Source organism: Mustela lutreola, chromosome 3 (assembly GCF_030435805.1).
Source record: "Mustela lutreola isolate mMusLut2 chromosome 3, mMusLut2.pri, whole genome shotgun sequence".
Taxonomy (NCBI): Eukaryota; Metazoa; Chordata; class Mammalia; order Carnivora; family Mustelidae; genus Mustela; species Mustela lutreola.
Window position 1 is genome coordinate 175,665,137 of NC_081292.1, and position 14,928 is coordinate 175,680,064.

At 41.4% G+C, this 14,928-nt stretch overlaps 1 protein-coding gene across 10 annotated transcripts in view; it reads right to left on the minus strand.

The window, feature by feature from the left end:
* RHBDD1 (rhomboid domain containing 1) overlaps positions 1-14,928 on the minus strand; it is a 123,388-nt gene that overhangs the window by 95,600 nt on the left and 12,860 nt on the right. For all 10 annotated transcript variants that reach the window (XM_059167871.1, XM_059167867.1, XM_059167868.1 and 7 more), the window contains exon 2: positions 792-1,299. In XM_059167871.1, the coding sequence (XP_059023854.1) occupies positions 792-1,224 (433 nt within the window). In that variant the 5' untranslated portion in view covers positions 1,225-1,299. The remainder of the gene's footprint in view (positions 1-791; positions 1,300-14,928) is intronic.

Below are 14,928 nucleotides of genomic sequence, written 5' to 3' on the forward strand. Positions count from 1 at the left end.
ACCAAAAATGGCACTAAATGCCACTGAACTCTTCATGTCAGAATCATTAATTTTATGCTATGTGATTTTTAACTCCATAAAAAAAAATAGCAGTATTTTTTTTTTTAAATACTTTGAAAATGTGATTTTTCTAACCTCTTTGGAAAGACATGTTGAGGGTAGGGCATGTTTCCTTTCTTCTCCCACAACTGGCACTATGAGGATGTATCTTAAAGGGAACAGGGCCAGATGGCAGGGAAAGTAGAGGGAAGAGTTAGATTTCCTTCTGTTACAGCACTATTTCCCTCCCTCTTCTTCACATTCTAATTCTTAGAACACCTCATTTTGGCCCAGATGGCCATTTCCGTCCTCTGAGATATAGGGAGAGTGACCATCATGGTTCATGAAATACAGTGAACATGCCATGGTAAGGTGTGATACACGGATTTAAGCGTTTATTGAGAGGCAAACTTATGGTTTTGGAGAATTCCTTATCACAGATACACTACTGGGTCTTTCCACCATGAAGGAGCCCAGTGTGTATTTCTAGAACTACATCTCCTACGAACTACCTTGGAGCAGACCCTGATGCAAACTGTCCAAGAGTGAATGATGCAGCATTAAAACAGAATAGCATGATCTTCTCTCCCCTGCTCCAATCATCCTTCTCTCCAAAACCCAAGCTCCAGCAATCCTTAGCCACTCAGAATTCAGTTCCTCACCAAAGAGGGACGCTCGCTTCCTAAAATGTCAACAGTAATACCTCCCTTACCATCTTCATGCATGCTCCCTTAGCGATCTGTCTGCCTTACCTGAGAAACCTACAGCACAGTTCCTTCTGAAGTCAGGTTCATCCAAAAATTCTGCAAGAGCAAATTCCAAGAACAGGTACAGCACTCCAGTGAGCAAGGAGAATGTGACGATGACATAGGCAAACCATCGACTGCCTAGTCTTCTTTCCAGATGTATTCCTTTCCAGAGCATGGATGCCATGTTGAAATACAAATGCCAGTCGTCTGCGTGGTGAATAGGAGAAAGCAGTATGCGCTGCCAGTCTTTTTGCTGGTAACACTTCTCCACGCTAAGGCAGGACTCGAACAGTGGTTTCAGAGGATTCAAGAAGAACCAGATGTTGAGAACCAAAGTTGCGAGGGTGACAGGTGGAATATTGCTGATCCCAACATGGAAGATTTGAGAGAGGAGCAGAATAAGTCCAGCGTTAATTCCCCTTGATCTCCGCTGCATAGTTGGATATCAAACCAGTGCTGAGAAAACGCGGTTGGGTTTTAGGAATTGGGAAAGATATATAGGCAGCCAAACCTGAAACATAAAAACGCACATGAAAATCCGTCAATTAAGACTTAATACACCGATAAGGCATGCTCACCTAAAGATGAGCTTATATTGTATATATCCCACATCCCATCTGAGAGAAACATTTTTTTTTCAGTGTCTTCCAGAGTAACATCAGGATGCTGTCCTTCCTCATTTTACATTCTAAAATAGAAATTTTCTCCCAAATCCTAACGGACCAGTTAATGGATACGTATGCTTTCTCTGACAAATACACCATGGAAAAAAAGAGTTGTCTTCTTATAAACAAATTTGTAACCTTGTAAAAAACCTAGAAAGACAGTGTGTAAATATTTAATAATGATTTCTACTCAGTATGCTGAACAGGATTCTTTACCACCTTAATTTTTTTAAAGAAATATTTAATTTTGATATAGTCAATACATTCCGCCCCAAAGTCTTTTGGTTTTGTTTTTTTTTTTAAGATTTTCTCTTTTATTTGACAGACAGAGATCACAGGTAGGCAGAGAGGCGGGCAGAGAGAGAGGGGGAAGCAGGCTCCCCACTGAGCAGAGAGCCAGATGCAGGGCTTGATCCCAGGAATCACCTGATTTTGAAGGCAGAGGCTTAACCCATTGAGCCACCCAGGCGCCCTGCCCCAAAGCTTTTAAACTTCCATAGGCAGATTTTAAAATGCAAGGATTTACTATCTTCTACTCCATAATGCCAGTTACCAACTGCTAGGCTGCTTTATCGTCACAAAAATTTCTGCATTCATTCATTCATTCATTCATTCATTCAAGATTTTTTTATTTTACAGAGAGAGAGAGCAAAGCAGGAGAAGGAGCAGGCAGAGGCAGAGGGAGAAGCAGGCTCTCCACCGAACCAAGAACCCGATGCAGGGCTCGATCCCAGGACTCCGGGATCATGACCTGGGCCAAAGGCAGATGCTCAACCTACTGAGCCACCCAGGCGCCACAAATTTCTGTTTTTAAAAGTCACTTGCTATGTGCCGAATCCTAGATTGAAACACAGTCACCATGTTTAAGGAACTTATTTCCTGCTAAGAAGTAAGCTAACCATTGCCACACTATGTTCTGAATGCAGTGACAGCAGAAGACCACATCTGAGATACATGGGTCGGCCTGAGGTATGTTAGTCCCTACTGTGGTCTTACAGAATAAAATAGAGTTAGTAACAAGAAAGAGTGCGAAGTTCAGCAGTATTTCTCCACCCTGCGCTCCCTCGCCACTCCCCCCCGACCCCAAACCTGGGCTGTCCTTATGACTTGCTCCAGCTGACAGTATGCAGACAAAAGGACACTAGTTCTCAGTGTGGGCCTTGAGATGACCGACAGCCTTCTGCTCTTTCTGGAAATGCTCTCAAGCAACCAAGTGGACACATCTGGGCTAGCCTACTAGATGAGGAAAGACACAAACTCCAGTCACCCTGATGGCACTGGCCACTAGCCAGCTCGTGCCCCTGAAGCAAAGCTGAGTAGCTGACCAGCAGTTGACCACAGTCACAGAAGTGAGTCTAACAGAGCCCAGTCTAATTTGCTGAGCCACAGAACAGTGAGCTAAATGAATCAGACTGTAGCTTCGCCAAGAGTTAGAGTAGTATGTTATGCAGCAATCACTAACCAGTACAGATGGTATTTGCTTTGGTGAGGGCATTGATTATCCTTATGGGAAGAAGCTAGCAAAGAGAGACAAACTAAAGATGCAAAAGATACACAGAAAGTATCAAGTCCTTAGAGAGAACAACCTTGTCTGTTGTAATAGGAAGGAAGAAGAAAAATGTCAATTGCAGATATAGGTCCAGAGGCAGATTAGGGCCGGGATGCTGGAAAAAGTTCTCATCTAGTGGTTTTTATCTATGGAGCTTCCTAGGCTCCCAACCAAATACATGACTTACTCTGATCAAAGATTCTCATTCAGACAGGACACAGGAAGGTACGTGAGCTTTGGGGCAAAAATGGGTACAGTTCTTCTTAGAAGCTCTGAGACCTAGGGCAAATTACTTGAACTCTCTGAACTTCACTTTTTTCGCTTTAAAATAGAAGTGATAATACCTCCTTTCTAGGATTATTATAACACATCTGGAACGAAGCAGATGCTAAATATACAGTGGCTACATTTTTCAATATTCTAAGGTAATCTCACCTGTGCAGAGAAAGCTTTATGCAAATGGTAGCATCCTAACAAGGCTCAAATGTACTTCCCCATCCTCTTCCCATATGCATTCTAAGAAATGACCAAGAAAAAAGTTACACATCGGGACGCCTGGGTGGCTCAGTTGGTTAAGCAGCTGCTTTCGGCTCAGGTCATGATCCCAGCGTCCTGGGATCGAGTCCCACATCGGGCTCCTTGCTTGGCAGGGAGCCTGCTTCTCCCCGTCTCTGCCTGCCATTCTGTCTGCCTGTGCTCACTTTCTCTCCCTCTCTCTGACAAATAAATAAAATCTTTAAAAAAAAAAAAAAAAAGAATTTTAAAAAGTCACACATTAATGTGTATATGTGTGTTTGCGTACACCCCTGTTATTAGCACAATCCAAGTTTTGTTTTTGTTTTTTTTTATTGCCATGATCTTATTATTATAGCTCTGTAGCATTCTCAGGAATTAGAGAACTTAACAAAATTTCAGCTGAAGAGCTCCTGGGCTATTGTAGAGAAACAGTCTATATTTTTCACATTGACATTCAAGTCTATTTTCAAATCTCCAATTACTGTGATTTTTTTGCAACATTCCCTAAATAATTTTTTTTTAAGATTTTATTTATTTATTTGAGAGAGATATCACAAGTAGGTAGAGAGGCAGACGGAGGGAGAGGCGGAAACAGGCTCCCTGCTGAGCAGAGAGCCCAATGCGGGGCTCGATCCCAGGACCCTAAGATCATGACCTGAGCCGAAGGCAGAGGCTTTAACCCACTGAGTCACCCAGGCACCCCATTCCTAAATAACTTTAGTATAAAACCTCAATACCTATAATAGGAGCAATGGAAAAATCCGGCCTTGATTTTTAAGCAATCAGCTTACAAGAAATCACAAAATGAACCCTTTGATCTCAGTACAAATAGTGTCCTATGACGCTAGGCTATGCACAGCACAAAATCAAAACTGGGTCTTTGCTTAAGAAAAATCCCCCCACACCCCAAAGGGAATCATTAGTGATGAGCAGTGTAAAAAAAAAAAAAGGCGGAACTTCCCGAATATTATTTCACACTACATCCAGGCTCGTTTTGCACTTGCTTGACTTCTGCCCAAATCCAATGGTCCCTTTCCCTGAGCATCCCTCTCGCCATGACCTCCACAGGGGCCTTCCTGGGATCCTGTGCTCTCCTGTGGTGCTATCCCCCTCTTCTAGCAATCCCCCTTCCTCTGCTTTTCCTTTTGCCTCTCTTCTTGCTCTCTTTGGCACGCATTCATGGGATTCCACTCCTGTGGTTTCTAGAATGCATTGTGTCATTTGGATTCCCAAATTTCCATTTTGCACACTTAATTTCTCAGTAGGTTCCAGAGGCATAATCTTATAGGAAGAATACCTCCTGTCCTCTTGGTTTTTGAAAACTGAGTTACCCCTTCCCTCTCACAAAATGTCTACTTAGCCATTCCTTAGGGCACTCCTCTATTTAATAAATATAAAATGCCAAGCACATGCTGGTCTCTGTGCCTAACTGCAGAGACATTGCAAAGAACAAAACCCTACAATTGCAGCCCCTAAATAACCCATTTCTATTTGTTGGGGAAAAAAATATTGGCTGTAGCAAATCAAAGGATGAATAAAATGATGTGGTTCATGTTCACAACAAATGTAAACTTAATGGGAAGACAAAGAGAATCATAGCCAATGTGAGACGTGCAGAATATATTTTGGGATCCATGTTTATAAATGAAGGCCACTAGAGTACAGTATGGCTAAAATATAAGTCTGGGATGTTCAGTAGCAAAGATAAATGGGCATACTTCATACCAACTCTATGGCCCACTTTCCTTCCAAATAAGCTATCAAGTCAGCCTTCAAAAGTGAAGAATGCAGCTTCTAACACGGTAACAGAAAATCCTTATGGTCCATGTGAAGATCAAATCTGTAACTTGACCCCACGGACCTGCCAAGCATAATTCTAAGAACACCAAAGAGAAGAAATCACAGTAAGTGAGCACTGACTTTAAATGAATGTTGTTTCATCCTGCTCATCAAATATATACAAAATTTCAGACTGCTGAGCTGGAAGAGAGACCACAGAGGCATGATCTGTTACAGCAACTCATCTATAAGCTGGAAACCAGTTCAGCCTGTTTGGTTTGGGAAGTGATTTATTTATTCTAACTTGTACCCAGACCATAAAACAGTTACCACGGCCCAAGGAAGAGCAGGCTAGTCCCTGCACTCCCCCAGCTCAGAAACACATCTTTACCTCATGCTCAACCTGCCCCCAAGCTGAGCCCTGGACCCATCCCTTCCAATTCTGTGCCTCCGCATTCAGAATCTCAGGACACAGGATCTCCCCCTCCCCTGCTGTTCAAGTCAGAGATGCTGGAAACATCCTTGACCTGCCCTTTGCCCTCATCGCCCTCCTATCCTCACATCCCATCTACCACAGTTGGTTAATTTGTCCACAGTTTGTGTCCATCTCCTTCTTTCTAGCTCTTGAGCCCTACTCCAATCTAAGGTACTATCATACCTTGCCTGCATTATAACAAACTCTCTAACTGGATTCTCTCCCACCAACCACCCAGAATAATCCCTATAAAACTGAAGTTGGATTCCCCTGCAGATAACCTGTGATGGCTTATCATTACAGTTAGAATAAAGCCCAAACTCTTCACCATAACCACACACTTGCAACAACCACTATCCTGTCCACCTCTCTGGTCTCTGCCCCAGTCACGGTGCCCCCACCACAAGGTGCTCCCAACCCAACAGCTCCCAGATTACAGCAGAAATGGCCAAGGGCAGAATCACCTTGTCTGTTTTGATCACCACTAACTACCTAGAGCCTAGTACAATGACTCGCACATAGTCAGTGCTTACAAGTTATTTGCCCAAGGACTCAAAATGAGTATTTTCTAATATATCCACATTATACAATAAATAAGACTGACTAAAAAGACTACAGTCTGTTCATCTTCTTAGTATTTCTCCTGCAACTGTAGCAACCTTCCCCATAGCACTGTGCATGTTATTCCATTTACGTTTTAGTCTCAGAAAAGCATTTATAACATTTATCTCAACTTTACAGAAATAAACCTCTGATCTATGTAAAGTGTATTAATAGGTTGTTTTACCGGAACTATTTGATTAAAAAGTGGCATTTTAATTATGTAGTAATACATACTAGATAGCACTATATCAAAGTCGCGACAGAGAGAGAGAAATGGAAGACTTCTTGAAATATTCAAAGGGAAAATAGCCATATTTACTTTTAATGAGAAATTAAAAATTAAACAGGTACGTAATAAAAGAAACTAAGTGGCTAGAACAAACAAAAGAAACTGAATTCGTAACTTGGGAAACCAATGTGTCTCAAGGGGGAGAGAAAGGCGTTTTATAAAAAGGGGAAAAATCTAATTACAGTGATTTTCAATTCTACTTACAAAGCATAAAATACTTCATCATTATCATTTACTAGGGTGGTAAATGTCTCAATTTTCAGTTAAAATGTTCTATATCCCCAGTCTGGGATCTGATAGTAACAGTGTTCATCCGTTTACCCGTTGAGGTACATTTGGGTTGTTTCTGCTTCTTGACTCAAATGAATAATGCGGCTAGGAACAGTTGTGTATAATTTTTTTGGTAGGCACACATTCTCAGTTCTCTTAGATATATAACCAGGAGTAGAATTGCAGGGTCATACGGTAACTCTTTGTTTAACTCTTTCAGGAAATGCCCAACTGTTTTCCAAATTTCAGCATCCTATTGCACTGCCTCCAGTGGTATAAGAGGAGTCCAATGTCTCCACACCCTCAACACTACTTGTCTTGATCCTCCTTTTTCATTTTAGCCATCTGAGTGGGTATGAGGTAGTACTGACTTAGATTTCCCTAATTACTAATGACACTGAGCAAATGCCTAAATTTTCATTGCTTAAAATGTAATATAAGCACGCATGCTGATAGGTCTGCAAAACCACACAAACAAGCTCGCGCCCCCTCTCTCCTGCTCTCTCTCCAAGAAACAGTTTTAACAAGCTCAGGTTGAAAGAAAGCTTCAGAAAAGAAAGACGGAACGACAAAGAAATCATTCTGCTTAGCCTCCTAGGATTTTAGCATTGTCATCCCTCTGGATGGGACATGTTACAAGTAAATGTGAGTGTACCTCACTAACAGGAGCATAAGCTAGGGCCCACTCATTTGACAATAAATACTGTAAAATCCTTGTGAAAGTAACAGAGGGTTAGTATGCTTTACCACTTCAAACAAAGCAAAAATGCTATGGAAATAGCAGATTATGTTAAACATAAAAGCATCCCCTGCTTCTTAATTTACATAAGCTGGGCGACAAATTAGCACATCATAAATACCATGTTAACTTGGTCAAAACATACACAAAAACACAATGCGCGCGTGTGTGTGTGTGTGTGTGTGTGTGTGTGTTTTCCTCTAGGAATGAACTCTCTCTAGGAATGAACTGGACTCAACCATTTCTTCTCACTCCCTAACTCTCTCAGGAAATGCTTTCATTCATGGCTTTTCTAATCCAAACACAAGAAATTGTTTTCTCTACTTCTTACTGTAAGGCCAATAGATGAGAGTATTTTAGTCTGGCACAAAATAAAATTCTTTGTTATTCCAATAAAACTTCTTAGCATACTTTTACTTTTCCTAAAAGATATTATTAGCTTCCTTAGGTCCCTAAAGAACCCAATTACAAAATGTACATTTCCAAAATGTTTTTGAAAATAAGAAAATGGTACAGTGTAATATGTATTTGCATTTAGCAAAAAACAAGAATTAACTAAATGCTTGCAAAGTAATTTGTTTCCTCTTTTTAAATATATGAATTCATTTCAAAACGCTTATGTAGCTTAGAGGCAATATAGGGTTGTTAAAAGTAACATATAGTCATATGAACAACATGTAAATTATGCTTTTAAAACTTAATATTTCAATATTAAGTGTAACAGGAAATGGTATAGTTTCACATCACTACCCCATGTTCAATCTACCAGAATGCATCATCCACCTGAGCTGATTAGTAAATGGGAGGTCCTGGGGGTCCTGGGTGAAATCTCTGTCAGAGTACCATAATTGTTAAATGGCAAGTTGTACATAAATGACAAATTCTTCTAGCCATCTGGATCTGTTAAGTGGTTTCATGAACCACAATAATGTTAAGGTCAAAGAATCAGAGTGGGACTCTGTTTTCCTATTTCATATTAAAGGCAGAGAGATCCAAAGAAATGAAAACACTCAAGCAAATGAAAATTGACTTCATGAATAAAAAATGAAAACAGGAATCAAATTATATTAAGAAGGTAATGGGGGTCTAGTCATGAACATTGTGACACTCTCAGTAATTACATCCTACTCACAGAAATATCTACAACTTGATCTCTTCCAGAAGAAACTGGGAATTGAGGTACTTTTCCCTTTTGAGGGCTTCTTAGACTTCCCTTCATTCAGTGATTCTCCAACCTCATATGCTTCATCATTAGAACCACATGAGAAATTGTCTTACCTGGCTCAGTATAACCATTAGACTACCTCCCGAATGCCAACTGGCTAAATCGTTGACTTTAAGCTACCAGCCATAGAGTTTTTAAGACACAAGACCTCTTCCTTCCTCTTTTCCCTCATCTACCATCCCTCCCAATGAAAACAAATATAAAATATATCAACCTTAATAAGATGCTGCCCAACTGCTGTTTATAGTAGCCTCCCTTGAGTATGAATATCATTCATGTGGAAGGCAGAATCCTTGCCCTCGAGGTAGAGGGGATTTAAGACCACTAAAACAATGTAAGAAGTAACAAAATGTTTCAGATAGGTAAGAAATCATTAATAAGGGCATATATTATGTGGTGACAGACCTCACCAAAAGTCAGACACTTATCACTGGACACTCTTCCCCCAAGCCACTTATATAATGCCTGGTGAAAATCCAATTTCATCATGTTATCTCCTGCCCCCAATTCATCTTGTTTCTCACGTATGATGGCATTCTCTACAACATCATCATAAGATTGAAGAGTGTCATAACTAATAGAATGGACTCCGAAGCCTAAGGGCCACATTCAAATTCTGACTCAACTGCTTTGAACTGTATGACTTGGTCAAAGACTCAGTCAGCCTGTGCCTAAGTTCCCTCATTTATAAAATATATCCTAAATAAAGTAAGACTTGCCTCAAAGTTATTGATGAGTTAATATTTGTCAACCATGCAGGACTATACTTGCAACATAATAAGCCTCTACCAATGTTAGCAGATATTAAAATGTTACCCTCCTCATCTGATCAACTTCAAGCATTTCAGCCTAGGATTCAAAGTCTTAAAAAAGTTACATACTTCCCCAATAATGACTAATATCTAACACATATATTTATAGCTTTCAAAGTAGTTATGTCTAATTTGTTTCATATAATTCTCACAAATGTCTGAACACAAACTTAGTTCCATGTTACCCACTAGCTGGTCTACCTGGCCCTTGCCAAGAGAATCACCTGACTGTCCCGCTACCTGTGCTGAAGCATCTCTTTAGAGCTACCCATATGAGGAGCAGCTCAGTGGAGCTTCTGCCCTTGAGACTTTCTGGGGATGTTCCAACTTCAGCCCTCGGCTTTCTCTGTCCAAGTTGCTTAGTTAGTGGCCATCTCCAAATGGACAGTCACGTGGGGCGCTCTCACCACCAGAGGTCACCAAAGCAAATTTCACACACATCCCATAGCTTACATTTTAAGTGTCCCCATTCCAAACACAACGGCCCAATTTAGTAGAAATCATGAGAAATTTTGGTGGGAAACCATGAGACAGAGAAAGAAATTCCGTTCTTCTTGAATAGATAAGCCAAGAGGGCAACGCTTATAAACTGGACTATTAGGACTCAAATCCAGCCCCTCCCACCAGATGGTACTGCTTATCTGGTGATCTCTCTCTCTCTCTGTTGTGACCCTTGTTGCTACTGCCTATTCCTATGAATAGGAATTCCTATGAAGCTGTCCTAAAAAGTCTGTGTGTTCACAGGCATTTGTTATATGCCTCAAATGTCTACAAGTGGTTAAATAAAAATCTTTGAAAATTCTAGACTGTGATCTAGAGGCAGGCCAGGAAATGGTTCAAAGTTCTGCTTCATAATCAATATTTTTAACTTAACTCACTACACGAGGAACTCTGAAAATGCCAGCTACTTTTCTTTCACATAAATGCTTCTTGGAGGGTAAACTCAAGGTTGGGAGGACTTTTTAGAAAGTATGAAAAGGGAATAAACAATGTTTCATGTTTAGTTCAATCCTTACTTACATGGGGTAAAATTTTATTAGAACTAATTTAAGTAGTAATGAGGAAAAAGTGATTAAAAGTGTAAAGATTTCAAGACTTAACCATCTAGCAAAGGGCTTCCTTTTATGAAAAGATCTCACCAAGAGAGATAAGGCAGAGCAATACTTTTTAAGTTAGGTATTGCTTTCAATAATAATGAGGGTCACTGAAATACATCTATTTAAAAAATATATATTACAAGGAGAGAATTACATTTTTAACACTGCAAAAGAAGTAAAATGCATCTTAAGGTAAAATTCCTAGAAAACAAACCAATGTGAAGAAATTCTGAGACTTAAACAGTAAAGTTGCTGAGGGCAAAAGGGTATGTTAGAAAAGGCTGGGGGAAAAATGGGTAAGACTTGTGTAGTTCAGAAATATACAGACAGTGTCCATTGGGGAAGAGGGTTAATCTTCATGATCATCTCCCCATACCCCAAATTAACATAAATCTAATTAAGAAGAACATGTCTGCTATGCAAACACACCTTCAAGGCATCCCCTAGCTACTAGCCCCCAATTCTGCACCCCACTTCCAACCAGATTTCTATTTCTGAGACCCTTAGATATAGAAATTCTAGAGCCATCAGAATTTCCGGAGCCACTGCATCCAAATATTTTAATAAAATATATTTTGTACATACAAAAATAACTGAGGCACAACTACAGTGGTAGCTATGAAAGATTAGTTTCAATTAAATATGGGCAAGTGATTTCAAATAATATAATCACCTACTCTGAGTCACAACAATAAATGGAATCACCAAAGGAAACTGTCAAGTGAGGACCTGATAATCTATTCTATCCTGTGGATTAACGATATGCAGGAAATGATAAGATTCAGAGTGCTTAAGGCAAAGGTTCCTGCAACTTCACCTACGAGGAAAATGGTGCAGCAGAAAGTACACGAGGTTAAACGGAAGGCATGGGGGCGCCTGGGTGGCTCAGTGGGTTAAGCCTCTGCCTTCGGCTCAGGTCATGGTCTCAGGGTCCTGGGATCGAGCCCCGCATCGGGCTCTCTGCTCAGCAGGGAGCCTGCTTCCCTTCCTCTCTCTCTCTCTCTCTGCCTGCTTATCTGCCTACTTGTGATCTCTGTCTGTCAAAGAAATAAATAAAATCTTAAAAAAAAGCCAAAGGCATGAGCTTCCATCCTGGCACCACAGAGAGGCCAAGGAAGTAAAAGATAAAACAAGAAAACAAAAAGCCACCAACACTACCACAACAAAAATCAAGTTTTTCTACTTCACTGAAGATGGGAAAAGGCTTTACCCAGGACAGAAGGTATTGGTGATCATGGATTATCTTGATGGGTTACGGGGTCTCTGTCCTGCCCTCACTGTCTACCAGAGCCTGCCCTCCTCCACTGTCCCATCTGACTCTGTGATCTTGGTCACAGAGATACTCTTGAAGTAGTACTCGGGCTGAGGCTACAGAACTGGGCCAAGCCCTTTTAGGAACCAGAAAATCAAGATTACTGTCTTCTATGGCTCTCTAATGGGGCCACATGTCCTCAAGCCTGTGGAAAAGTCTCTGGTTTAGGGAACAATGAGTTGGCTTCGCATAAAAGCAAGACTTGGGAAAGGAACTACAGGTTTAGGAAATTCTTTAAATGAGTGTCAAGAACACTAACAATAGAAGAGCTATGGGTGCCTACTTATTTACACAGAGTAGGGGAAATTAAGATCCACTGTACATTCCAAAGAACCAGGGATTTTGTCAAAGTGAAAGGAAAAGACAAAGCCTTGGTCGTGCTGAGCAATATGCTGGGGCATCCCCACAGCAATGTGAAAACTTTAGGTAAAAATCATAAAGAATATTAAAAGGAACCAGAAAAACTATTATCAGTGAGGTAGCACTTTCTCCCCTGCTTCTACTAGTGGCCCTGGTTCTACTCAGCCTAGGTCTGGCTCCTCGCTTTGGGGTCCTGAATGTCCAATAACACCAACCTCTGGAATGGTCCATCCCTTCAGGCTGATTAGGGTCAAGCTGACCCCACTAGTTTGAACCTAGTCCTAAGACTGAACTATATTCCCCCAAACACACCATCAAACACAGAGACAGATATACGGATGAAGAAAGAGATACAGAGATGCAGACACAAAGAGAAATCTATCCATTCAGACTGGCAGAAGAGAGTTTAACTTTTTGTTAGCCAGGAAGAGGCTAAATTTTAAACAAGGTCACTTATGTGATCAGTCAACAAACAGCACACTGACCATCAACCACAGGCAAGGCAGAGTTATTAGGCTCAGAGAAAAGACAGTGCAAACAACAGTTTCTTGTTTCAATCAAGTTAAGAAGTTGCTCTGGGGCACCTGGGGGGCACAGGTGATTGAGCATCAACTCTAGGTTTCGGCTCAGGTCAGGGTCTCAGGGTCATGGGATCAAGCCCCACTTCAAGCTCTATGCTCAGCACAGGCTGCTTGAGACTCTTCCTCTGCCCCTCTCTGCCCGGCTCTCAATCTCTCTCTACAATAAATAAATATATCTTAAGAAAAAAGAAGTTGAGAGAGGCAAGAGTGCTTCACCCCCATAGGGTGATAAAGGATGTAGATTTAGGGAAACACAAACTAGTTCTACAGAATTACCCGATTTTTGTTCTATCTGGTCTCAGAAGAGTCTGACTAGGTGATTCTGTAGTAAGCAGGAGTCCTTCCATGCACAGAGATACTTCCCCTCCATTACCATTGCCCACTTGCTGAGGGCTTTCAAACAATTTCACTGGAATCAGGGAGGACCGTTCAGAAAATCACACACAGACCCAGGACGTCTTAAGTCACCTTGTCTTGCATTTTGCAGGAATGAGGTCATCAGGAAAGGGGGGCAGTGGAAAGGTCCCCTCTGCTATAACCTGCCTAGAACTGCACGCATCCATGTGCCAGACCAGGACGGTGGTCCCTGAGAAGGGCAGTCAGGCCTTGTTCCCTCCCTGCACTTCCCTAACTCTGGGAAAATCACCAGCGTACAAAGTCTAGATAAGCTGGGGGCCTTCTGATTTCATAAATCCAATCCAAGCAACCATTAACAGGAAGAACCATTTGTGCAGCTTTGTAACTGCAGAACAAGAGACCCTCCCCTAAGGCCACTATAATTACTAAACTTAAAACACTGAGTACTTGACCTTATTTTCTATTACTCTTCTATGCCCACTTTCCCGAACAGGTCATGCTTGTCTCTAGGTCTTGGCTCAGCAAAAGCGGTGGTTACAATGGCTACCTTGGATCAGATAACCCAGTTGTTCTGTTTATTAGCTGCATTAGTTACCCTGAGCAAATTATCTAATTAATCCAAGCCTTGGTTTCCCCATCTGTAAAAGTGGTTGGTATGAGGATTTAATTAGCACACTCCTGATCATTATAGCAATTTGTTTTGGTATTATTATACATTGTTTGGGCTTCGCTGAGAAGCAGACACTGAAACAAGGGTCTCTGTGCAAGTAATTTATTTTGGAGGTGACACACTTAGGATTTATGTAATTTATTTAGGAGGCAACTGACTAGTAGCGGAATGGGAAAACAAAATAAGGAAAGCAAACAGCCAAAATTGTGTGCATTACCAAGCAACCATCATGATGGATGCTGGGGCTTAATCTCATTGGGAAATCCCGGAGCTAGTATAGGTATGCCCCAGTGCTAACGCCCACAGGGCTGAGGGTCTGCCTTAACTCCCTGTTACTTGTGGCTTGCCACAGCAGGCAAAGCAAGTGACAGGGGCCAGAGAAAACACTCAGGCAAAGAACTGCAGGTCTTGGAGGCTAGAAGTCCATCAGAATGCATGAAGGGGATGTGGGCAGGGCCCTGCTAGCATCACTCTTTAATCCAGGACACATCCTCCACCCCCCTTCCTCCCAATCCATTCAATTCCTCCTCAGTTGTAGAGCCCAGCTCTTGCCCAGGCTCCTCACTGACAGGCTCCCTGACCACAACACTAACATCCCACACTGCTCTCTGAATGGAGGACCTACCACTGTCAATAGGATGTCACCAGACCCTACTGTCATATCTTTCAAACCGTGTGTTCTCAGTGTGTCTTCAGGTTTGAGAGCATGTGCTCCAGAGTCCAAACAGGACCCACAGACCGGCTTTAGCATTAAGTATTGTACAAATTTATGCAAGTAAGCCTCAGCTTCCCGCTACATAAAACGGGGTAGTAATTACAATAGCTAAACATGATCCTAGGA